The sequence below is a fragment of the Acanthochromis polyacanthus genome, chromosome 17, assembly GCF_021347895.1.
Source record: "Acanthochromis polyacanthus isolate Apoly-LR-REF ecotype Palm Island chromosome 17, KAUST_Apoly_ChrSc, whole genome shotgun sequence".
NCBI lineage: Eukaryota > Metazoa > Chordata > Actinopteri > Pomacentridae > Acanthochromis > Acanthochromis polyacanthus.
In genome coordinates this window covers 14097525-14125074 of record NC_067129.1, presented here as the reverse complement: position 1 = coordinate 14125074, position 27550 = coordinate 14097525, and the positions used below count along the sequence as shown (strand labels likewise).

Below are 27550 nucleotides of genomic sequence, written 5' to 3'. Positions count from 1 at the left end.
CTTTTATCTGCTGTGAACAAAGAGCTCCACCAGACCGAAAGCAGCAAACTGTGGTTTAGTCTGAAAAGGGACTCGTGATGAATCAGTCACAGACACACAGAGAAAGACTTAATGTTGTTGGAGGGTGATGAGAAAATAAAACCAACAGCTAGAAACAGAAAATGTACAAAAAGATCTGCCTCATGATGGCACATTATAACACCTAAAAAAAAACTCATCTACAAATGTGATTTTTATTTCTTCATGTGGACTACTTTTCTGGTGATGTGATCTCCGGCCCTGCCCACGCTGACTGGCACCTCCAGTGTCTCCACAGTGGGCGGGTCCACTACTCTTTAGGACCCAGTGGCTGCTCCAGTGAGGCAGGCAGCGGCTCTGCTCGCAGACTGAAGCAGACAAAGGCGAGGGGAGAGACGGCGTGCCGCTATCCTGCAGCATCGACTCGCACTCTCACATCCACTCCCCCACACACACTCCCTTCACTCCGCAAGCAGCGACGCAGGTGAGTCCGCTTCTGGGTGGGATCATCCACACACTCCACTGATTTAACAAAAGCCGGATTTCATTTACAAATTACTGCAGGGGAGCAAGCTGAGCTGTCTTTGTAGTGATTTGTGTTTAGAAGAGAGGATTTTGTTTTATTTTATTTTCCACTGTGCGTTTTAGCAGGTGGATTGTGAGTAGGTGTGCGCACACCCAGCCTTCCTTTTTTCCTCCTCCTACTGAAAAAAACTTGCATTTTAAGCTGCTGCTGCTCTCCTGCCATGTGGCCTCCATCATAAAAGTGTGCTATCATGAAACTTTTTTTTCCCCCTCCTCGCCTTTGTGGCTGTTATTTCTCTGCATTGGTGTGATGGATATTGTATGCAGATCAGTTCTTGGGTGACTGAGGGAGTCATAATTGTGGTGCTGGTTTGTCAGGAGTGTGCAGTCATTGGGGTGTTGTGTGGGTGGCTCAGTCAGGAACACACAACCAGCCAAATATACCAGTGACAGCACACAATGTTGCTGCAGTGCTGCTTAATTTCCAGGTCTGGATTTAATTAGGCTGATTGCCTGCATTTGTACTGTGATGGCTGTGTTCAATGCAGCTGATATCAATCAGCCAGGCAGAGAGATGATCATGTTTAAAGATTGTCATGTCATGTAGTTTTTCCACTGGAGGGATTTGATGGTATCATAGCTGTAAGGGAAAAATCCTCCGGTGAGAAGATGCACTTTCTGGACTTGAGCTGAAGCCGACTGCAGCAGCTCTGATGGTGATGTCACTCTGAAGGCAGGCACCCTGCTTGAGACAATGGACTGTCCTAGTTGATGCTCCACTGGGGAAGGGTCACTGTTAGCTCTGCCCATTAGTGCAGCAGATGGGCTCCAAACCTGGCCTTTGTCAGCTGAGGAGCACCCATCCCACTGAGGTCCCACCCCTTATCAGCGTGGATCTGTCATAAAACGCGAGTCAGCAGCTCGGCCAGGGGGTTAGCTTGGGACTGGAGGGCCCTGCCACATGGATGGGCGGCGACAGCATCTCCCTCCTATAGAGTGCTGTATATTTATATGCATCTTATCGGGGGTTAAGCTGGCAAGGACAATGAAGGACTGCAGACATCAGTGGTTTACATTACATTGTAGGTTTGTGAGAAGTAGTGCTTGATGATATTTTTAAAATTGATATAATATACTAGTTTGATATGTAAAGGTAAGGCCTCAAACCTACAATCATATTCCTTCCTGCTTAATTTGACACTTATTCTCAATAAAATATGATGAAATATGAGGAAAGAGTTCAAGATGTCCTTTAATGTCTATTTTTGTCTTACCTGCCATTCAAAACCTAAAGAATTTCAGTTTTCATTGATATTACAATGAAAAGCAACAGATCTATATATCAGAGAAGTGAAACCAGCAATATTTTGACATTTTTACAGAAAAAAAAAAAGTGAAATCAATGATTATTAAAATGGCTGACTTTCTGTCTGCCATCTAATAATTTTTATTCAAATAACGTCAGCTCCATTCAAAGCAGTAAATTGTTTCATTGTTGTGCATATATTAGATAAAAATTATCACTTATGTTGAGAAGAAACTGAAAAAGCTTAATTTGTTGTCAGAATTTTACAAAACACCACCAAAGCTTTTTATTTTTTTTTTCTCTGTTCACATCATTGCAATACAGAGCCCCTCATAAATGCTCTCTCATGGTTTGAAAGAACTTTTCAAAGAAACGGTGCAAAACTGAGAAATGGTGTGCACTGTTAAAAAGCTTTTTGGAGCCAAGTTGTGTACAAAGAGCAGCGACCTTTCAGTCGATATTGTCAAGTCCTGTGAGGAGATCATGACCTGCAAGAGAAACCAGTGACATGCATGACTTTTTCACCTTTTTTTAAAAATGTTTTTACTAGATTACTTGTGAATGTGGAGCTCTGTCTTGCCAAAGCTGTTGTAAAGAACACCTAATGGATAAAGAGGTCCTGTCAGGGAAGCAGGGCTTTAAACTTTGCATGGAGAACTTCCTTTTTTATGTGGGTGTGTGTGAGCGTTTGAAAGATATGGTTGGATTGGTTTTTGCGGTTTTTCAGGACTTGGTTGTGGTCATCAGATGGGAGGTTAGCAGGAAGAGGCTGCTCCACACTTTGGCCAGTCTGCCTCATAGCATAAGTGGCTTATTGTTTATTGGCTGAACAGGTGGAGCATTTGCATAATTTCTATGAAGCAGGAAACGGTGAATTTCCTGCAAACAGTCAAATTCTACACAAAATATTCTTTCAAATGATGGGAAAAGATGAGAGAACTGAAACTTACTGAAACAGTTTGTCTATTTAAATATTAAACACTCCTGTGAGAATCCATAATTTCTACTCAGCCATGTTCTGGAGCCAGTCTACCACATTGCACTGTATTACGGGGTTTTACAATAATATATTCAATATTATACACAGAGTTTCAACAGTATTGACTCAAGTATTATAGATTCTCCAATACCAGTGCTCAAGATTTGGCTCCAGAAACACAATCCCACTCATTGAGACAACATAAAGTAACTTTACTCTTTTAATTTTTAATGAATCTACTAGCATATTGATGTTAAGACAGCTATTACAGAACTGTTGTTATTTATTAGTTGTCCTGCAAATGGGCAGCCCACTTGTGAATGACATTCATGAGTAGAATGTAAAAAGATTAGCATTTTTTTACATTGACACTAAGCTCTTATACTTTTAGCACATTGGACAGAATAGCAGCACACCTCCTGTCTTTTGGCTGTACATGGTTTCTTAAGATTTCTGGCATTTGATTGATCTCAGCGATCAACAAGTTACCAAATGTTCTATCAAAGGCTAATTTTCCAAACGGTGCCCTTGAACTTCAGTAGCTGGCTGGTTGCCAGGTCCTGATTCATGTAAGTGAGACAGCTGCTCACAGGTGTATGTAGGCGGGGAACAGAGGAAGAGACGGGGCCATATCATGTGTGTCACATACAGCAGTTTGGATGAAACAGAACAGATTTTGGGTAATTGCTCCACAGCAATGCAAGTCCCTAACATTTACATGGGTACAACCAATAAATCCACCTTTAACGTACCGTGTCTTTACTGTGGAATTAGTTATAGTCTTACATTGTTTCTGGGGTTATTCTTGTTTTTAATAACCAAATCTTTGCCATTGGAAACCCAATTTAGTCAGTTAATGATCTTAATCTCATCTCGGTGTATAATCCTGTTTTTACATGCCCATTAGAATCCCCGACTGAAGCAAAACTCTGGCTTTTTGAATATTTAAACATGGCATTGAAGGGATTTATCTTACTTGACATTAGAATGCTTTGCTGGAAACTCTCTGATGCTGCAGGGCATCACATCTGCAGAAGGTGCAAAGCTCCGCTGTAAGATTCATTTAATCCAGACTTTAAAGCTATTTAAATAACCAAAGCACTGCAATATTCAGCACAATAGTAGCCATAGACCCATTTACTGACAATCATGAGAGCTTTGTTGATGGGAGAAAAGGTTTCACAATTAAAATCATGAATAAAAGTACACACACTTACACACGCAATGTCCTTTGAAGTGGTTGGATTATGTCGGTGTTTGAGGCAAGACTACTTTCAGTTCCAATCCATTTGTCCAGAGCTCAAAGTCCAGTGTTCTGCACCAGTCCTGTAGTTTACTGGAAATGCTTCATTGTTCACCTGTATGCTGATGAAATCATTGCTATCACTGCAGGTTTATGTACAATAATCCAGCTAAAATCATGTACATTTGATTTCTCCTGTGTTTAAAATGGAAAGAAAAGAATAGGAAGAAGTTTCTTTGTGCTTAAGGTCAAAAAAAGGAAAAAGAAGTAATTTAATTTATTGGTTGTCTGGTGTATGTTTCTTGAACAAAACAGAAGATTAAACTACAATGTTGTATTATTATTTTTATCATCATCAGGGATAAGCCAGTTTTTGACCTGAGTGATTATTGGATTCAGCATATTTCTGATTATTGATAATAATATTTTTTTTTAAATCGCAATAAAATAAAATAATGTGAAGGTGAACTACTGTGACTCGGATCAGTCTCTAATCTGATTGGTTACATGTCATGTCTCATAGCCTATCAACACTAAAGGATAAATGTTTAAAAGTTCTTTTTTTTTTTTAAATTTACGCAAGTAAAACATTAATGTACAAATGCATTTTTGTTATATTGAGCTCATTGTTGACTAAACATTGGCTTTGGTATTTGCCCTCAAAAACTTTATCAATCTACTCCTAGTTTTTCTTCTTCTTCTTTTTATTATAACAGTTTTTGATTTGGTGATGTATTACATGCTTTGTTTCTTTCTTTCCTAGACTCTCCGGAGCTGGTCACCACCACCACACATCTGTCACAACCACCATAACTTTCTGTCATCATGGAGCTAGACTTTGGACATTTTGATGAGCGGGACAAGGCCTCCCGCACCCCGCGGGGCGGACGCCTGAACGGACTCCCCAGCCCGACCCACAGCGCCCACTGCAGCTTCTACCGCACACGCACCCTGCAGGCCCTCACCAATGAGAAGAAAGCCAAAAAGGTGCGCTTCTACCGCAACGGAGACCGCTACTTCAAGGGCATCGTGTATGCTGTGGCCAACGACCGATTTCGCACCTTCGACGCTCTGCTGGCCGACCTCACGCGCTCTCTGTCCGACCACATCAACCTGCCGCAGGGCGTCCGCTTCATCTTCTCTATCGATGGCATGCGCAAGATCTCTACCTTGGATGAACTAGAGGAAGGTAAGCGTGTTTTACTAGGACCCACTAAGCATTTAGAAAGCATCAGGAGCCATCATGTTGAAGATGATGTACAGTTTCGAGTCAGTTTCTGACTTGAGAAGATTTAGAAACATAACGATTACAGTTTTCTGAGATTAGAAGTCTCATCTGCTCAGTCTAGACTCCTCTAATCTTCCATTTGATGTATCAACTTCTAATCTGAAGGACTGTGTTGCCGCGGTGGACTGACATGGTCTGCTTTGCTTAATCGTTCTTTTAAAATGAAACTGGTTCTCTTTTTGTTAGATTTTATTGCAAAGCGGTTTTCTCCCAAAGGGCAAAGCAAATGTGAGGCAGCACTCTGAAGGAAAAATCAGTTTAAACACCCACATACGCAAACCTGCTAAAATATCTCCTGTTAGTTTTATTAGATATATTGTAGTGTAGTAAGCAGGTTCTCTGCCTTCATCTGAATGGGGTTCAGTGGCCTCAGTTTTGGTACATTTAGCCGAGTCTCTCAGTGGGCTTCACACTGAGCTGTAAAGTCGGCTAGCTGCAGCTCAGCATGGGATAACAGTTCATTAATAGAAATCATTAGCATCTAATTCTTTAAAGGAACCTCCAGTCACAATTTCTTTGAGTTTCTACCTGTCAAACGTTTCCATCAGCATCGGTAGTCACAGCGGGTGGAAATCCCAACTCAGACTGCACCGTTTAATTAAAATGAAAAGAAAGGATTTTTCTGATTCAGCAGCCAGACTTTACACCATGACATGTTTCATACTGGAGCTGATCAGCTTCTGTCCGATAGATGCAGAAGCATAAAAGATCGCCAGATTCATGAGCAGCTGCCACAGTGGCTGTGTTGGTCTATACTTGGCATCTGATGGCTGTTTAGAACAAGAAGTGATTTCTTTGCCTCCAAATTCATGTCGTGAAAGTTGCCAAAGATGATTTGGAATCCCTTTTGGTAACCGAATGAAGCCTTTGCGTGGCATCAGATGGGATGATCCACGCATTGACCTGCTTGGGGGGAAAAGTCATACTTCTGTGAAACTGTTGCTAATGTGCAACAGCATATATAGATTTTATTTTAAGAATTTAGGGACATTAGAGGTGCTAAAGCGATAAGAAGGCAAAAGTTTTTTTTTGAGGACAGGAGTACTTATTGAATACTGCTGAACCCACAGCCCTCAGTCATTTTAAGACTTTTTCTGTAGAATAATTTTAGGGAGACCTTTCCTGATGAGATTCCTGTAAAGAAGCAGGATGAGGTGGACTGGGTGAGTTTGGGGTAAAGCTAGAAGATCAACTGCAGCTTAATTTGTCTAAAATGAGGTGATCATCTCTGCTTCCTGAGCTGCTTAGGAAAGATAGAAATGTGTGCGCGCAGTAAGATGGGGCAGCAGAGTGAGCACTGTGGGTGGTGGGGGGGCATTTCATTGTGCCTCCTCTTGCGGGATATAATTAATTGCTCAATCTCCTCTGCACAGTGTAATCCTGTTTTGTGCCTTTTGTCTTTGCTGTAATTTCTCTACATTTGGCCTAATTGTTGCCTTCTGGATTCCCCCTTTTTTTTTTTCTTTTTTTTTGCCAAAATTTCTCTCCATCTTTCTGCCCCTGCAGCCTTTTGTTTTCACAGGCCACCCATCAGAGCAAGAACTGCAAAATCTGCAGAAAAGACAAAGGAGCTGATATACGATTATGAATCTGACAGATTATTTAGAGAAATACACAATAATACAGTCACCTGAATATATCCATATGACCAAAATATTTCTTTCTCTGTTCTAGCATTCTGTTATTCCTAAAGCAGGCATCATGATGCACAATGGTTCCTCAAACCAAGCCAAGAGATACATGTATTAAATCTCAAAACTAACAGTCTTTGAAAGCTTAAAAATGTTTCTATGGTATTATTTTTCATGGGTATTGTTGGACTAATCTATGCTGTGGCCTCATGGGAGAACCTTGAAGTTCATTCCTGTCTTTTTCTTACAACACCAGAAAAAGACATGCAAGTGTCTGTTCTGGTATTTTATTTGTACACGAGAAACCGCTACATATGTAACTCTTTCATCCTATATATCTAAATTTAGTTGGGTTTTTTTCAGTGGGTTTGAAGGCCAAGGTGCAGTGTGTGTGGGTTTTTAAAGACATTTTTATACCCATTCTAGTGTAAGATGAAACAAGTTAATGTCCTTTGTGAGAGAGGATTTTGTTGTGCACCTTAACCTACAAGTAAAAAACATGTTTTTCCATCCGTCCAAGTTGTATCCAACTAGCTAGATAATCCAGTTTGTGGAGGATCAAAAATAACTTTTGGAGAAACAGGGCAGTATCATGTGTCATCTGAAATGGTTCACTTACTTATCGCCCGCCCTACAAAGTTTCCTGTCAAATTTAAGACCAAACTTTCTCATGCTTGTGCTCAAAACAAGTAAATGTGGCTTCTGGTGCCGTAAGGGAAGTTTATTTAATTTAATCGGGTGTTTTAATGTAAGTCAGGCTGTCATTGTGGCACAGAAAATCTTGAAATGAGATCAAAAAGACAAATTTCAAGCATTCTAGTTGAGCCTAGTTAATGTAAAAGAAGCCCATATATAGACATGTGCTTTGTCTAGTTAAAAATAACTCAAATACAAACACAGCTGATTATCAAGACAAGGCAAGTGATGTGTTAAATGAATTGAATACAAAGATCCTCTGTAGAAAACACAAGTTAATCCATTTATACAAAAAAAGCCAACTATATTTAAATCTAAATGTAAAATGATTGTATTTGGTTAGATTTGTAGTGAAACAAAGAAAATTGACACTGATACTTATTTTCTTCTACAGAGTAAAATGATTTTTTTTTAGGTGTCATTAGATCGATGGATTTGAAGACGTGAAATCCTAGATGTAAATCCTCCTGCTGGTCTGGATAGTTCCTGGAGGTTCACATGTTTCTGAGTGGACTCTCCGGGACTCTCAGGTGTCAGTGTTGAATAGCTGGATGTGTTACAACACACTAACCCAATTTTCCTTCTCCGTAGGGGAAAGCTACGTTTGCGCATCAGAGAACTTCTACAAGAAGGTCGACTACACAAAGAACGTCAACCCCAACTGGTCCGTGAATGTCAAGGCCTCAGCGAGCCAGAAGAACATGCAGTCCTTAGCTGCCAAGGCGGCCAGCGAGCCCAGAGAGAGCAAGGACTTTGTTCGGCCCAAGCTGGTCACGGTGATGCGCAGCGGTGTGAAGCCACGCAAAGCCGTCCGTGTCCTGCTCAACAAGAAAACGGCGCACTCCTTCGAGCAGGTGCTCACTGACATCACAGAGGCCATTAAACTGGAAAGCGGCGTGGTCAAGAGGATCTACACGCTTGACGGCAAGCAGGTATGTCAAACCTTCAGTTACTGTCCAGCTGCCATCATGCTATCAGACTTTGAATTCCATGTGCTGCTCCAAATTTGAATTCCCTGAGTCACCATATGCATATGAGAAACTCTACCAATGGAGAAATTCAAACCGACCAAGCTGCTGGTGGATTTTTCTGTCTACATTTGTTTGATTTGCGATAGGGCCCTCTGTTCTAGGAATAAATGAAATAAAGGCAGTACAGTACAGTATGTAAACATCACTACACAATAGGAAAATTTGTGGTCAAGACTGAGGACAGTTCATTATTTAGTGGAGCTTCATCGGGATCAAAGGAAAACAGGAAACTGAAATATTTGCATGGAAATGAAAAAAATTCAAACCATCACACTGCTTCCTCAGTGGTTTCTTTATTGAAACTTTAGAGTAGTTACAGGGAAAAATCTTATTGTTCGGTCCAACCCTGAGTCAACAGTGACACAGCAGGCCCATGAGAACCCCGAGCATCCATGAGAACAACCTTTGTACGCCATGACCTTCATTGTCAGCCGTCTTTATTCAACATATTCTCCTATCTTGTGGTTCAGGACATCAGAGTCCATCCAGCAGCCTTTTGTTGCGGAATTAGTTTTTAGGCCACTAGCATGTCTGAGTCCATCTGTCACTGAAAAGCTCTGAAGTCCTGGGAAGTTCTGCCTTCCACCCTCTATGGTGGTGTACAAAAGACCAAACCCTGTATTGTTGTGTTTGATCATTTTGTCCCCATTGTTAGTCTGGTGTTTTCGTAAAGCAGTGAGAATGTGGGTCGAGACAAACCTTGACTGGGACACGGAAGCTTGTAAACTCTGCATCCTCACAGTTAACCTGGGTCAGTTCAGATCAGTCCTAAAGACTCTTATAGCATGATGGAACATTAATGCACAGAAAATTCGAATACGCATTACGAATTGGATGAAACATGTATTACTTTATTAGCTTTGTTAAACAAAGAAAGAATTTGGAAGAAGGCAACCAACTTTACGACAAATTTTTTTTGTCAGAGATGATAGTTTTTAGCATGAATTCCCTATTTGAGACGATACTTTAGTTGTAGATTGAGGTTTAAAGACAAACATATTTTTTTAGAAGAGAGCAAAGTGTCCAAGCAACCAATACTACTGGTCTTTTAACTTTAAAAAAAAATAGGGAAAAATTGAACACTAAGACAATAAACTGCATCCACCGATCCAGCTTTAAGTGAGAGAACACATTGCTCGCATGGCAATTCTGTTCCAGTTATTCCCATATTACCATATTACTGTCTCATATTGCATTCATATTAAGTCCATCCATTTTATAGATAGACTAGTGCAGCCAGTAAAAGCTGACCAAGTGAGGACGCAGCTGCTATTTCAGTGTATAAACTTGCCCGAAACAAAAATCACAAAATGAGCTAAAGCTGCTCACATTGCCTATATGAGGCTCGCACTTAAACATTAGCTAAAAGTCAGTCCCAGGGGAATACTATTGTTTTCTCAAAGCTAAAAGGACATAATGTTTTATTCATGTTCACATTTTATCAGAATAGTCTTGAAGGACGACCGTGCAGGGTCACCCAGCTGGAAACCTGCAGAAAGGTCTCTGAGGTCGTGCGTTTATTATAATATATCTTTAGTATCAGGATGTGTGTTACTCTGTGAAGTGATAAATACAGAGAGTGAGAGGGGTGTGGTCCAGCAAATAACATAAAAACCTGTTTGGTTCTGGACAGGGGGGTAGAATCAAAAATTATTCTTAATATTTGGGGTAATTTTGACCTTTCCATTACCAAAACATTAATGAGAGAGTGCATCTTGCAGTTGTCCTACCTGTGATTAACTGTCGTCGACTGCGAATCAATGCAGATTAACAGAGACAGGGATGAGGAGCAAGCGTGGAAATGTGTGGATCTGGACATCTGTTCCTCAGTCCACTCTTTGATATGGTTAAATGTTCTCTTGTTCTCCTGTGGAGACGTTTTTCTTGTCTTATTGATTACAGATGGACTGGGGTTGGGGGTAACCTTTAGGTGGTGTGCTATTTTATTTTTGGTCTTTCATATTAATGAGCTCTGAATCACATGTGTCTTGGAGGAGGGGAGGGACTGTGAAATGATAGATGGGGGAATTTGATTTTAATGCTCCCTCCCAGGGGTGCAGTCTGGCTGCCCCGGGTCTTATACTGGTTTGTACAGAAACCCTTGCTGGAAGATTGTAATCTCCTTATGTCATGTCGTGCAAATTTATTATTTTTTTGGGGAACCATGAATTTTTAATGGTGTGTTCCCACAAAATGAATTTAATAGCCACCGTATTGCAGTAATTCCAATCCGGGCACATTGATTATGCTGCCATCAGTATGGATATAGATTGTTTTATAATTAGCATCCATTGATCTCTGACTCATGCCAGGGACTCCCGGCTTCGTTGCATTGCACAGAAATGCGAGAAACGCCATGCACATTATTGTGGCGTCTTTGTGTGCAGAGGCACACTGCAGCTGCTCTGTGGTGGAGGTGATATGGTAGAAGCAATATTGATGCAGTGCCCGCCCCTCCCTGACTCTGCGCCGATCCTCCTCTTCCCATTCCGTTGCGATAGCTGCTGGGACTGGTTGCTAGGAGACCACATCCCAGGCACAAAGAGAGCCCAGCTGGTGTGGACTGGTCTGTCAGATACCACATCCTGTAGTGGGTGTGAGAGTTTACTATCAATGCAAGCCTTTGGTGTAAAAATCACTTGTCATGTGTTTCACCTGTGTACATTCCATCGTTGGTGGCGAGGCTTTATGGACTGTAGCTTGTGTGCAGTTTCAAAAGGTCCGTTTGTGATTTTAAGAAAAAGATGTTCAGGTTGTGCTTTCTAGCATTTTTAAAATGGCTACTTTTCATGCCTAATGTTTCTCTTTTTCCTTGGAGCTGTATAGTCTCTAAAGGCAGCCTGCCCCCTCCTCTTTTTTTGTCAGTGTTGTGAGCAAAATCACTCCCATTTTCCCCTCAAACGCTGGTGCTTTGCAGTTCAATCAGGGAGGGTGGGGCCGGCGGATTCAGGATTACCATTCTAAGAGCAAATTAGGATCATTTTATTTCCCTTAATGGGGAGTAATTATTTTCCCCCAGTCTGGAAAAAATGAAAAAAAAAACGCATTACTAGATTTGCCCTTACTGTTTGTAAATGCTACATTAAATTGGAGAGTTTATTTAATTGCTGGCAGCCATTTTGTATTCATTCCTCTTTGATAGAGGTGTCTGCAGAGGAGAATAGTTCTGATTTGCATGTGAGATCCACTACTTTATCCGAATTGCACTCGGAGAAGGTTTTCCGTCTAACAGATGCCAAATTCAAATATCATTTGTGAGATGTGTTGCCGGTCTATTGTGCTGCTGTGTGGTTAGTCCTGATAAATTACCTTGATGAGTCCGCAGCATTGCAGAGGGCTCCTTAACGGATCCGACTGCCCCTTTATCCTGACCCGGGTTTTTATTTCGGTTTCCTTTCTTCTTTTTTTTGAATTGATTTGTCAAGAAAACGGCACAGAATAAAACAAATGGATGCTACAGGCATGCTTCAGGCACAAGGTCACACTGTTATTGTCGGAGAACAAAAGATTCGAGTTCGCTTTAAAAGTTAATAACCATGGCAAGAAATTATTCACTGAATAAGGGATGGATGCTTGCATGGGTTCAGGGCTTCTGAACGATTAAAATACATCCACTAATAGGCAAGAAAAGCCTGCTTTCCTCTGGTTATCAGGGCTCTTGCAGTCTGCCTCTGCTCTTTGCCATGCTGCAGAAGCAGTTGTCATGGCAATAAGCTCTGCCGTGATGGATTCAGTTTGTGACAATGGGTGTAATACGCTGAGTGTGCTCTTTGCATCGGGTCTTACCTGCCTGCCCTCCGTTCCTCATCCTTCACACTGCGTCGCTCACACACCCACACGTGCACACAGACGCTGTGGGATGGAGGCAGACAATCAGTCTGACAGAGGGGCGTGGTCCCCACCATGAGGCTTCTCGTGGAAGACAGTCTGCAGCCCCTGTTGCCTGAATCTCTCCTAACAGCCCTGCTTTCCTGCACAAACACCACATCAACAAGTGAGCATGACCTGAGGGGGGGAAGGAAAGAGGAGGAAGTGCAATTTAATAATGCTTAGGCCACATCAGTCAGCCAAATGGAAAGCCTGCTTCCTTGGAGTAAGGGAAGGGTGGGGGTTAAAACAACATCCAGGCACCAGCTGGTCCCCATGACTGTGCAGATATCAGTGCCTAACTGGCTCATCTGTGCTCCAAATGCATCCGGAGCACCTACAGCAGCATGCAGACTGTATGATGGTGCACAGAGGTCATAGGCAGGTCAGGAAGGCCACATGTACTGAAAATCCCTGTAAGAGTGGAACAGCAACTTCCCGCAGAGCGATTACTGATGCCCACATATGCGCTTTCTTCTTTAATTTGCTTTGCTGGATTTTGTCCTCAAATGCTATCCTTCAGTCGAGGTGCTGACATGTTGTTTTTTATGTTTTCTGCTGTCTGTGAAACCCTCAGTTGAAATGGACAAAATGGAGACGGTGTGGGTATTTTGGAGGAAAATTCCAGTCAGTGCAGAGGCGCTGATATTGATCGGGTCTGTGTGCCTACAGTGAAGGGAATGGTGTGGGTGTTTCCCCATGGGTTGCAAACCAAGGTCTTGCTGGCTCTTTTTCAGTCTTTTATACTCGGGGTTTCTCTCGCATAGCTCGGTAATGCTGAGACTACACAATGCAGCGATTCATTTTTCTGTTTCTTTAGGTTTTATTTAAATGCTCAGTGCTCAACCTTACACCTTCCCCGGAGTTATATCCTCAGCCACGCACAGTGAAATATGAAATGCGGCTCTTTGCACCAGCTGAATTTCAAGTCTTATTCATGTTCGCATTTTCAGCTGATGTGTATAAAGACAGAAGAAAACCCTCTTGAACTGACCTGAGAGCCCAACAGTAAAACATTTAATACTCCTGATTAAGCATTTGCTGACTCATTAGGCCTCGCGTTAAGCTTTTCCTCTTCATCAGATTAGTAATGGTCAGTCAGAATGCCCCAATGCAGCACTGAATAGCTTTACTTCTGCCCAGAGATCGATTTTATGGCTTTGTCGAGTCACAGATGAGACGGACTCCTTGTGAATCATCGGCTGCCTGTTCATTTCTGCTCTGACTGTGCAGCTGAAAGGATGAGTTAAAGTCAATACAAGGCAGCCGTCTGCAGAAGGAACAAGATGCATGAGCTTTGTGTGGAGATGCTGCCCTGCTGCTTCACACAGATGTATCTTAGTTACACCTGAAATGAGTTCCGCCATTAAAAATGTATATTATACCATGTGTTGGAAGCTTTGAGGCACTACTTGAGGTTATTTTTCTAACTGTGGTTGTGGTACTACACTCGTTTTCCTATTTGCTATCCTCTTTATAGAATACATTTGTGTTTTATTGAATTTGTAGAAAATGGAACGGTGCATTTATAAGTGGTGTAATGGACTGCTGGCCCGCCCACAGTTTGGTGCACACGTGAACCAAGGATTAATTGTAAAGTTTAACAATCATAAACAAAGCAAGTGTAGTTTTACTGCCTCAATTGCTTTTTAAAGTAGCTAGAGGTACACATTTTACTCTTGAAACACAGGCTATCTGTCAGTTTTAAAGAAAATGATCCAGATCAGCACCTGGTAGTTTTTGTGTAACCCCGCTTCCACACGGAGACAAACTCACAACATACTTTTGCCTCAGCCATGAATAATGCCCTGAATGTTGATGCAGAGTGACAAGATACAAAGCAGGTATTAAAAAAAGATGCTGACAGTGACAGTCATGGCATCACCTGTCGGTTCCTAAAATTATTTCATCCATGACTCAAAAGCCATGAAAGGGTTCAAACTGTGAGTTTTGTGAGCCATTGCACCTTTAGCATTCGTTATTTTTCACAGAGGTCACACTGTGCTGTGTGTTGGGGTTGAATTTCTGAGTTTTACTGTTTCGAGAATTATTCCTTTGAAAGGTAACACTGGTAAATGTCTGCTCCATGTAAATTAAATAGGCACTAGAGCCATTACACTAGCTTCTAACCCACCCACTTCTCCACTACAAGTGCAGAGTTACAGAACCTTCTAATTCTATATTCATGTGAGCCTCATCACCTACTGAAACGTCTGTGGCCTGCGGCCTATTTGGCCGGAGTCGGGCTAAAGGAACTCTTAATAATTCAGTTGTTGTAGTTGGTGGATCCCTGCATAGCTGCTGGTGGTGTTGGTGGTTTTTTAGGGGTCATGTGGTCCTGACAGCTGGTGAGGCAGAGATTAGGGATGGGCTTGGTGGGACAGAGGGTGGAGGGCACCTGGAGTCTGGGAAGAGCCAGTTTTTGGGGAAAAACCCCACCCAACTGCCTTTAAAAAAACACAAATGGATACAGTAACCTTAACGTGTGCACTTCATGGGCAGCATGTAAAAATCTGATGCACGACAGAGCTTGTGATAGACTTTAAGTTAAATGGCATCAGGTTGCCTCATGTCGTCCTTCTCGTGGATACCGTTGCCAGGTGGGTGAGTTTGACCTTTTCAGATTGAGTGGATGCTTCTTAACCTACATCCAAATGTTCCCAAGCTGCCCTGCCATTTCCCCACTCCTGCCATGTTTCAAAGGGACGCTGACATTTTCCGTTTGATCCAATTGCATGCAAAGCCGAGCAGTTTTCCCACATGATTTCTGCCAACTGTAGGCAGATGTCAGGCCACACTTCACTGGTGGGATACAGTGACTGTTAAGCCATGACAGACATCCCGTGTGAGAGAGAAAAACAATGTCTGATGTTATTAATCAGGTGATTGTTGGAGTGTCTGTGGAAAGTTTGATACAGACTGTATATGAAGTATTTGGTGGATTAATAATGCAAAGAGGACTGCACTGTAATGGTACAGATAATGTGGATGTTAAGTGATCCCTGTTGGGAGTAAGATTAGTGGGATTAGAAGTTTTTGCTAAGGACTCTTTAAGAGGATCGATGCTTTCTGAAATGTAGGGTTAAACCCTGATAGCATCCTATTTTCAGATCCAGAGACACCTAAACTACACGTCATTCAATGAGCAGGCTTTTTTGATTTCAATGCCAACAATCTTTTTTGTAGCAATCCAGATGCTGAGTAATTTTCAGTGTTTAAACCAATGCCACGTCTTTGTTTTGAAGTATTTATGTGATATTCTTTCCTAGATCAGAGATCGGACAGACCGTTAGACCATTAAGAAGTACAGTGGCCCCGTGTGCTGTGCAACCAGAAACCTAATCTTAGACAGAGATTCTGTTAAGAAAGATTAAGGTAGTAGTCTGTTGGATAAACACTTTATCCCTTTAATCAGCTCTGTTCTTAAAGCTATTAAAACATGGACAAGCATCCACCCTCCCATCTCATCCCAGTCCATTTCCATCTCCCTTCCTTTACCCGCCGGCCTTCGGGGGGAAAAAGAGCACTTCCTAATGCTTCCATCTTATGATTAACTGTCAGGTGCCCCTGTTGCCGCAAAACAGTTTAACCTAATGAAAGTAACATGTATCTAATCTCTTGATAATGAACACGGAAGAAAACCCAAAAGTGCAGCCTGTAAATTAGCCCCGGCTGAAAAACCAATTAGATTTTGATCCCGGGAGTCAAAGCACCATCTCTGTGCCTCAGCAGGGATCTGCCAGGCCTGTATCCAGGGAATCTGATGGGACTTGGAGAGGTACAGCTGTTGGATGCCACGCCAGCGAGTCACCACCACATGCTTTTAGCTTGTCTAGCAGGATACAGGACCAACATGGCAGCTGTTGGGGTGGGGTGTTCCCAATTTATCTGCAGCTCATAGTTTGGATGTGTATCACAAAGGAAAGCATGATGCATCTTGAGTGTCCTCGCAAATACCCCAACACGGAGTTACCCTTCAGGCCGTGGACCTCTCAGAGAGACCAGCAGACAGTTTACGTCAGCAAAAATTGCCTGCTTTCAGAAAATTGCCTGAAGGGTTATGCGTAGTTCCGTTACAGTAGTAGTACTGTACATGACTTGATCTTTTAATCCAAATGAGAAGGAACAAATTTCAACAGGTGTTGAAAGGCAAACTGGAAATTGAACCGGGATGCTTTGTAACAAATCCCATCTGCACAAGAAAGGGGGAAAAAAAGAACAGCCTTTAGCCTCAATGGCTTTAATAGGCGTGTCTGAGCTGGTTATAGGGTTTGTATAATGGAGAGCAGAGGAGAAGGTGTGGCCCAAAGACATCTGTCCACTAAGTAGGCAATACTGTGTCAACAGCTGCTATAGAATGGGGGGGAAAAAACCCGGGGAAGGAAGTCGAATCATTTAAGCATTGCAGCAAAGGTGTAACATTATCATCTCGGTTTGGGCTTTTTGTGCCTTATTGTGTGAGTGTGTTTTTGTTACTTGAACCTAATTTACTTAAAGGCATCCTAACATGACAAACACAAAGACGACTACAACTTGAAGCTTTAGTTTGTTGGCAGGCCTCTAGTCTGTAAATTCATCCACATCAAACCACATGTTTACACAGCAAATATTTTTAAATGTAATCAGCTTTCAGTCTGGGATATTCATCATCTTTCATGGCGTTTCCTCTGCACAGCTTTGAGCAGTGTTGTTGGAAAGAACTACTCAGCTGGATGATGGTTTTTAAAGAGCCTTTCCTTTAGTGTGTTACTGTGCATTTTTTGTGCATGTTACAGGTCTGCAATAGCCTAGCCGCGCTAGACCCATGCTCTGAAGACGCAAGGGTCTAGACACGCTCGACAGGGAGGGAGGCGGGCTAAAAGGTTGTCTATCAAATCACTCTGCAGCAATTGAGTAGGTATACAACCAATCAGCGCAACGAATAGGCTCCTAGAGCGCCGGAAATCAGAGGATGCGGTAGTTTGGTGAAGCTCAAGTATATTACAGACATGTTAACAGAAAGATTATTCAGAGTCGGTGCCGATGGAGCTCAACGACTGTTTTTGTTTTTTCTGTCGTTTTTGTTGTCGACCCTGGCAGAGAATTAAATTCGTTGCCGTGGGTTGTCTAGCGCGGCTAGGCTAGTTGTTTCCGGTTGTTTCTGTCAGAATCGTCGCGCCTCTGTCGTCACTTAGTTACGCCCGCCTTCTGACTCTACACTTCATGGTGATTGGTCCGGCCAGTTTTAGGAGCATCCGACCTCGAGCCTTATGGAGGGTAACTAGACCCACCCTGGCAGAGAATTAAATTCGTTGCCGTGGGTTGTCTAGCACGGCTAGGCTAGGTCTGCAAACTTACAAGGCTCAAAATCCACAACAAGGAGAGTTGTTCTCTCTCTCAGGAAACACTGGTTCTTACTTGGCTGAAATGGCTTATTTGAAATGGAGGCTTTGTTTGTGTTTCTTATCGACATCACCATGTAACACATTTGCATATCGCCTGCCTCATGGCTAGATTTGTACACGGTACACACACTCACGATAATACAGTCATACCTCATACATAACTGCCCCAAAACTCCAGTAATCAACTATCTGAAGCTGTTGGTAATTCTGTCCTTTGCTTTTATTGCATCTTGCCCCGTGTACTGTATGAATGTCTTTGTTAATAATAATTAAAAATAAATCAATAGAAATTTGTATACAGTCAAATACAGAATGAGGAGCTTCCTCACAGTCCACCATTACGTGTTTTAATCGGAGGTGCTTCTGCTCGGACTACATCTCTATATTCATAGATTTGGGTTTATAATATGCAACCAATGTTGCCTCACTTTTGTTAGCCCAGCTGACCAACTGGAGCAAACTGGACTATTTGTAAGGGGGTCTTAAATAGACAGGAGCTAAAATGAAGCATTTCAGAGAGGATGAGAAGAGCCGCTGCAGCAGTGTACAATATAAAAAATAATGGGTGTTTGAACGTTTAAAGCATGTAAACATGTTCTGCTAGGCCTCACAAAATGTGATTTTTAACTATAAATGTGCCCAATATGTCCTCTTTAAGTAGTCCAGAATTGGAAGTCAGCAGTCAAAATCCTATGAATACATTTTTATCAATAATGACATTGAATATCTGTTTGTTTGCAGTTTCTGGAGTAAGTCAAGTAAAATCACTTATTAGCTTTTAAATGTGTCTCTTTAGCCATGCTAGTCTTGTGGCTTTAGAGATGCTGGTGTCAGTCTGTTAATCCACTTCTTTGGTCCAGACACTCATGGTTCTTAGAGGAAGAATTGAATGAAGGAATCTGAATCAATGACTGGTCTGTTATTTTTTTTCTTCTGTCACTAATTAAAGGTTGACATCTGTGGTTTGGAATATCTGTTGGATAAATTGCCATGTGATTTGGAGCACTCTTTCATATTCCCCTCAGGATGTACAGTGTATCCCAGTAGCTTTGATGATCTCTTAAAACCTCTGCAAAGCCACCAGATTGCAGAGAAACTATTGAAATAGTTTCAGGCACTGCTAAACAAGCAGATTTTCGGAAAGTAAAGATGCTTTCAACTGACATAGAGGAATTTTGACCCCTCTGTAATGAGCTTTTCCATTTGGGTGTGCCAATCACTAAAAAATTCATGCAAATGGGTAACTAATAAACTGAATTGACTAAATACCTGAATAGCTAGACTGAACTTTATATTCATTGCTTGCTAGTTGCAAAGGAAAAGACAAATTTAAGTTGGTGATAATGGAAAACATTATACTTGTACATTGTGAGCATGATGTTAGTATTTATCTCAAACTACTGATGTGCTGAAGAAAAGCCTCCCAGAGCTGCTGGCAGGACTCTGGACTCTTATCTTGTTATGATAATATGGGATGTTATGATGGTGGATTCTCAAGTTTTCTGTGTTCTTGCATCCCAGGTTACCTGCCTTCAAGATTTCTTTGGTGATGACGACGTCTTCATTGCATGTGGACCAGAGAAATTCCGCTACGCACAGGACGACTTCTCTCTGGATGAGAACGGTGAGCATGATTCCATTAGGCCGTGTTTTACATGATGACATGCAATAGTTTTCGGCCAGTATATCTGCGCTTGGTACAGTCTGAGCTTTATGTTAATCTTGCAGTAATTTCAACTCAAATACAGTAAAACGTTTGCTGTATAAACATTAAACCAATAATGCTGAACATCACCCATAAACCTGTCCTTTTAGTTACATTTGACAGGGTTTTCGCATTCTTTGTCTGAATTTTGATTTAAATAGTTCCAAGGAGCTATATATTACAGGTTCTTTAAATAATTAAAGAACGAGCAGTTTAAACTGGTCAGTTTTTTGGGTTTTTTTTTTTTGGTATGCTGCCCCCTGGTTTCCAAAATTGCACCTAAAATGTATCCTGTCCTGGATATAAATATATATAATGAAAATACCTACAATGTGAGATAAAGAGGTATATAGTCATGCTTCAGAAGCGATTCTACATTAATGTACAAAGCTGCATTCTTCTTTATAGTGACAATGTGTGAGGGAGGCTGACGGAGAGAGATGGAGTCAGAGAGAGAAATGTGTTATCTGCAGCCGGCAGCAGGCATAGGAAAAACCAGGAGAAGCAGAACCATTAATCTGTCCGGTGACAGGTTTAGGCCAGCTGATCTGCTGCTGCTGATACTGCTGAGAAGTCAAGGAGAGAAAATGTAAAACCAATCCTCTCACTGAGTCTCCCCACAGGCCTGAAAAACCCTATTTTTAACAGCCCACTTCCACCTAATGTCCCCGCCTCGAAACATTCGGCATCTTCCGCTTGTCTTTTAATCTGAACACAGCACCGATACGGGGCTGATTTGTCATCATGTTCCTTTTTATTCCTGCTCTTTGCGTTTGTTTCTTGTCAGGCCTTGGCAGGATGGAGATGCCGGTTAATTCAAAATAATCTGGGTCCTTTCCTCTCAGCGTACTCCCCCTAATGGAACCAGAGCTAAATTGTTTCATTCAGTCTATAATAACCTTGAGGCCAACGCTGAATAAAAGAGTCTCGAGCATCCAGACATCATTGAGTCGGAGGAGAGAGGCTTGTCTGTCATACATCACATGGACATTATGATGGCTGAACTGTGTATCTATAACACTCATCAATCTGGATGATTTATGGTCAGATTGTGATGGAAATAACGCCCTTGATATGTTTTCTGGGAGTTGAGGTTCTGTATAGGCAAAAATCTGAGATGCACACGTGCCATGAAATGTTCATTCTTTACTTTTGTCTTAGCTAGAGATAAAACATTGAACATATTTTTCCTTTATCCTCCAATCGCATGATCGCTGCTTTTAAGTTGGGTTTGGCAGCGATACCAAAATAGATCTGAATCCCTCGTGGTTGCATTTGACACTCTTTATGTTAAACACAAGACTATTCAGATGGACATGCGAGCAGAGAAGAGCAGGCATGTACCTGCATCTTTTGTTTACGCAGACACATTGTCAGCCGAAGCCGAGAAGGAATCTGATCGACTCGGGGCTATTTCGAGACCTCTGAGTAGACTAGACAAGCTGCCAGGCTGAAGTACTGTCAAAAGGTGTGGTGGCACACCTTGCAAACGGCAGCACATCGATGTGCTCGTCTGTATCCAGTAGTGTGTGAAGGTTAAGAGAGAGTAGACAGCCGTGGTGCGTTCCCAGGAGATGGAGGGAGGACAGATAGTATAATTAGCATCAAAAGTGGAGGAAAGAGGGGGAGGAAGGGGAGAGAGAGAGCCTGGCAGTACAAACAGACGAAGATGCAGAAGGAGGAGCAGCAGTGTCTGGAGTCTGTCTACCCTGATTAATACAGTGACCCAGAATATACAGCATCCGTTTTCATATGATACGTCTAAATCATATGTATATCATTGATGGGAGCCCCAAAACTGTGCATTCATGCACTTTACATTATTTGAAGCTGGAATACTACGAGGAAGCGAACAAACATGCCGCTGCAGTCGGGAAATTGAAGCTGTTTATTGTTTGCGAGAAAATAACATATGGAAAATAAACAGTTTTAAAAAGTGGGAAAGACGGTACAGGAAACGGAGCAGCAAGTTGAGTCAAATCAGGGAAATTAGAAGTAAAATCTGCTCACAGGACAACAGATTGATGAGCATTAGATTTAGGGAAAATCTCTATTTATATAAATATTATTATTATGCATCCATGTTATTTCTAAAAAGAGCTTTGCCAAGTTTTGATCTACTATTGTCAGACACCGTGAGGAACCTTTAATTCATACATTGGACTAAACTACACTTCCAGACATGAACAGCTGCTGCTCTGCTGGTTCTGTTTGGAGAAAAACGTTTTGATGTCTAATTTTTTTCCGTGCTTCTCTCCACAGAATGCAGGGTGATGAAGGGACCCAAAGCCCAGCGTGGTTTAGCAAAGAGCCCTGGTCCGATCAAGCGCAGCAAGTCTCCTGCTGAATCGAGTGAGCCCATTATTATCTCACCTACACTGTAGCTCTTCCTGTTTAAAGCACCGCAGAAGCTGACCGCACCTTGTTATAAAAATCAAAGCTGGTGGAAAAGAAAACTAGACGATTTCTGTTGCTGTAAATGAACGGAGTAAAATATGACGGCAGAGTGATGCAGCTTCCCTCGACCTCTGACCCTGCTCTGAGGGGGATGGTGAGCGTAGGTGATGAATTCTTCCTCTACGATCAATAGTGTGAAATAGAAAATGGCTTCAAATACAAGTCGAACTTACCTTAGATGAGCCCATTCCTGTCGTGTTCAACATAATTTGCATTTTGTGTCTAGAATTTGACCAAAGGCAACAAAGTAGTTTCTCCCTGGTTGTGTTTCAAGAGCTGGAATCGGAGAGGTGTTTTTTGTTTTTTTTTTCTTTTCTTTATTTTAGTGGGCGATCCAAACAACATCAGCTCATTAATCTCATTACAACACCTCATAAAAACCTTTAGAGTGACTACAGTAAAACTCCAGCCTTTGTTTACTGGGGGTAATCCGATGAGATTTACTATAATGTTGCTAATGCAGTATCTTTAAAAAATCATGAATAAAACATGAAATGTAAACAAAGACAACACAAACAGCTGTAAGCTATTTGTCTGACAATCGTGCATTTTAACATTTAATAATATCCAGGAGGCAATAGAACAGAGGCTCAGCTATTGTGTGTCTTTGAATCTTTAATGTTAACAGCAGCTTTTATCGCGAGAGAAACAGTACAGCTAAATGTTACAGCGCTATCTGAGTTTGCATGGCAATACAGGCGTGACTTTATGCAGGCGTCAGAGAAAAAAAATATGTTTTCAGCTATAAATATTGGGGGGACAGTAGTTATGGCAGAACTGTCTCCATGTTTCTGCAACAGTGGAAAGATGCTGCAGCAAGTAGTTAAATTCCCAGTGCAGCGCAGAGAGACGAGAGACTTGGCTGTGTGGGTGCATCTGACAGAGTTCATGTTTAATGTAATGCTGCTACAATATGAGATGGGTTCCTCAATCCTTTAGAGGTCTTGAATATTTCTGGCTCACTGAAGGGGGAGGCCCGGCCTTTAACACGGCAGATGGTCGTCAGTAAACAGTCTGAGCATTAACTACCTTCGTGGTCGCATCCAAGAGGTCAACGGGCAGATAATGGGGACGCAGCAGAGGCAGTGCATGTGACTCGAGTATGTTCTTCAACGATTTAATAAAAGCATCTCTAATTGCGACATAAATGCGTAAATATTTATAGTTTTATAATCTAAACCTGTTGCTATGGGTCTGTTAAAGCTGAACACATGACCATATAAATTAAATATCTTAAAACAAACTTCAACAACAGCCATATAAAGCCAGACGTTTCCACTAATTTCGTGCATGTTTAAAAGTGTCATGTACAGAACATGAATCAACATAATGTGTGTCCTGGAATGTGTGTTTCAATAGCGGTATTTTGACAAATGTTGGTATTTATGGGAGAATATATATACTTTATAATCATGTATATAAGACTCCTAGTCTACAGTTTTATATCCAATAATAGAAATGCAATGTTTCTTTCTTTATCTTCTGGAATCTGAAAGAAACTGAAGCACAAAAATGAATCACTGTTCTTTAATTAAACATCACCACACTGCAGTAAGTTTTCTACAGAGGTTTAATAAATCTCTTAGGTGTAGAGATCCAGAGTGTAACCCTAGAACGTGTGAGCAGCTTCTCTGATATATAGAGAAAAGGTTGCTCTGTCTCTGTTTGATCTCTAAATAAAACGTCTGCTCAGTCTGTGTGGGAGAGCCGCTCATGTTTAGATGGACTGATTTTTAAGGCTTCAAGATAATAAAACTCGTGATTTCTCTCTTTTTGGCCGGGCTTTTCCTTTTAAGGTGTCGAATCGGTTTGCGTTTCTGTTTATCTGGTCGAGTGGTTAAACGAAGCCAGTGGCTTAACAATGAAGCTTTATCCACTTTTTGTTTTCATCACTCGCTGGCTTCAACTTAAACTGGCCATCTGGCTCATAGTCCCTCCGAATTCTTTTCATCTCTTAAAGACAAAAAACTCCTTTTAAGCCACTTAACACACACATCTACATCACATCACACTGCTCTTAGATATAAACACAATGTTCCCCACAAAGAGGATCCTAGCAACGTGGCAGGACGCAGAGCGAGTGAATAAAATGTCATCTAACCGACACAGAGCCCGTCAGCCTCTCAGACCTGCAGCAGCGTCTCTCTGCACTGCAGCCAAATGAGGCCACAGTTCAGGTCTGACTTTTCTGCAGAGCAACAGACTCAGACCTCTGCTGCACACTTTCTAATCCACATTGCGTCTCTTGCTTCTGTTGCCCTCCTCCTCCTCCCTCATCCCTCCTCCTTTCCCTCCTCTCTGCTCTGTCGGCTCTCTCAGCCAACGGGACCGGCTCCAGCAGCCAGCTCTCCACCCCGATTTCCAAGCATTCCCCCACCTCCACCCCTACCAGTCCAGGCCTCAACAACAAGCAGAAGGTACCTGGACCCTCTCCTCCTCCTCTGACCTTTTATCTTGTTGCTCCTTTTTCTTCTCCAAGTTGATGCTGTGAGTTTACAGATGTGCTGCTCTGTGTTTGCAGGATCTCTACTTGCCCTTATCTCTGGATGACGACGATTCCCTCGGCGAATCGATGTAGACCCTCCTCCTGCCGCCAGCCTCCTGCTTTTTTTTTTTTGGCCTGAAACACAGAAGTTTAGTACCTCTGCTGCTTTCCACCATCACTCACAGTGCCACCTGTTTAGGAGAACCACTCTTTGTCTCTTTTTAAGGCCTTAGCCACCAGGGCTGACACCATTTGCTGCTTGAGAAACGACACAAACGGGGATTATTTTTTTAGAATCAACTTCAACCACAGTGGAACAATCAGCCCACTGATGTTCAGACTTTATTCTATCTGGATTATAGCCACTACATGGTTCACTAAGCCACAGATTTAATGGTGCAAACAAACAGAATCACTTTGGTTTTAAACATTTTGATAAAGCTTACTTTAATGTTTCTGTCACAAGATTCCAAGCAGCAAATGGGTATTTTTAGGGGTGTTAGTCAGAACTGACTCAACTTTTGTATCACTTAACGTATTTGTGATGTTCCTCCATGTCCTCCTGTCCTTCCGCCCTGTAGTTTAAGGTGTGAAAGGTTCCTTGTCAGAGGAAGTCTGTTAAGCCAGATTAAGTCTTTCTAACCCGCTGTAAATACTGTGTATAGTTATCCACCATAACATCTCTGCCCAATGTCCATTGCTGTGCTTCCATAATGTCATTACAATGTCTAACATTTTCTCAACATGAAACAGGGTATGGTCAAAGTAAAAGAAGAACCAAAATGAAGTGGGATGCAGCTACTGACTGAAGAGGATCGTTGGTCAGAAGCCTCCTCAATGAGAATCCAGGTTCCCAGATTAGACTACATGAAACATTATAAAACGCCTCTAAAATTACAGTTAAACCACCACAAGCACAGAGACCTCAGAGTCCTTGTGCTGCAAATAATTGGCATCCTTCTTGTCCAATCAGAGACGAGGCAAAGGAGAAAGCGTCCCTCAGCTCTTCATGTTGGTGTTTCCCCTATTTTGACCGCCTACATGCAGAGTAGGCTAATACAAGGAATATACCCACTGTGTTTTAGATTTTTCACAAACTGCAGTGCATGATGTTGATGAATCATGAAATTTTTGAGCATGTAGAAAGCTGATTTGAAGGACCTAACGGTGCAAAAAAAAACCAACCAAAGGAAAAACAAGTAGTCCCTTTTTTTTTAAGAAAAGAAAGGAAACATACATTCAGGGCACAGTTTTTATCAACAAAGTTTAAATAATTCCCTTTAGACCAGCTTATCGCGACTTCCCTTCCACTTATTAGAGATGATTTCACCGCGACTCATGGTGACAGTTTTATAGTTTGAAATAAATAATAAATAAAGGTCTCAAAGCCAAAGTATGTTTTTGGACCATTAATTATAGAAAGAGGGGAGATATGTAATTTAAATAGCTATGAAATATGCTGGAGGAAGCACACCTGGAGTTTTATGCATGTTACTTTAAAGGCATCAAAATAAGATTAAATCATGCTCATCTGAGGCCATTAGTTTCATCGGGGCGCTAAACCGTAGTGGGATTTCTCCTATTTTGCATGGCTCAGCATAGTTCTCCAATATGGGGGTGATGAAAACATAACCGTTGTCTAAATCTATGTGTGGGGTTTTAAATTTTTATAAAGTTTACTTATTTATATCGAGGGTACTTGTGTAGGACTTTTTTCTAGGTTTACTCGCTCACATGAGCGCTAAACTTTTTTTCCACGCTTCTGTGTGCAACTTTGTATCACCATATTCCTTTTTCTATCACGACGACTTGCTATCGTGTGTCTAACGGATCTACTGGAGAGAGTTTACTCAGATTTTTTTGCAGGGAATCAAGCCTGAGAAAGCTCTGAATTGGACGACACTGAAGCACAAAGCAGGGAGCTACTTATTTATGACGGACACTTTACTGTGTACCACCACGATCAGTTTCTCAATATGTTGATAAAATGCTGCACATGTAGCATCCTTTAAATTAATATCTATGCATTTGGATTGCAGAATAGTTACAAAATTGATTTTTTTTCTTTTCTGTAGGAATGGCCTTTTTTATACCCAATAGTTTAATAAGAAGGTAAAACTAAAATTTCCATGCAGTTATTCCATTGTGATGATGTGACGGTCTGAAAGTTGTATGTCTTCAGAGTGATCTGGTGCCTGCACATGGATAAGCTTTGAGTAGCTGTATTTCAATCAATAACAAACCATCACTTACTAACTCTCTGGTGCTGTAAACTACACCTTTCTCCTGCAGGGAGTGCTCTTACACCAGCACAGCAGCCAATAATATCAGCTAATCCAACAGCAGGGACTCCTCACTTCATCCACCATTTTGTACAAAAGCCCTATTTGTTGTCACGGTCAGTTCTGTACAACCTTACAAGCTAATAATGTTCTTGTTTCCTTGATTTTTTTTTTCTTCTCTCTACAGCTTGTTACAGCGCTACTGCTTAGAAAGCATTAACAGAAAGTGTTGGTTGTCTTGTGTAAACCGGCGGCCACCATGTAAGATGGATGGTGTGATTCATCACCTTCAGTGGTGCCTTTTTTTTTAGATTCCTGTCTTTTGATAAAGAAAAAAAAACACGAAATGGGACATCAATAGCTCGCTCTTTGTTAACAGCTCTTTGTAAAACATTTTTAAACGTCTTGAATGAGGAGACCTCCCAACACACTTTGTTTTGTTGAGATACAGGACACATGGTCATGGTGTAAATACGCTCCCTTCCTGTTCTCTTTCATATGTATGCCTTTTCTGATCGAATGAATGACTTTTTTTTCTCTGAAATCTACAGTGTCCTTTTTAGTGGTACTTTGCAATGTCACAGTGGCTTGTTTCAGTGCTTCATTCAATGTATTAACCGGTATCCTTTTGCAATTAAAACAATTGTACTCCA

General features: G+C 41.6%; 1 protein-coding gene across 1 annotated transcript; it reads left to right on the top strand.

Moving 5' to 3' along the window:
* The first annotated feature begins 339 nt into the window (after positions 1-339).
* Positions 340-27550, top strand: LOC110967956 (neuronal migration protein doublecortin). The gene is made up of 7 exons (XM_022217718.2): positions 340-502; positions 4835-5260; positions 8278-8618; positions 19490-19592; positions 21936-22025; positions 24450-24547; positions 24652-27550. The coding sequence occupies exons 2-7, from the start codon at positions 4897-4899 to the stop codon at positions 24706-24708; spliced, it is 1053 nt and encodes a 350-aa protein (XP_022073410.1). The 5' UTR covers positions 340-502; positions 4835-4896; the 3' UTR covers positions 24709-27550.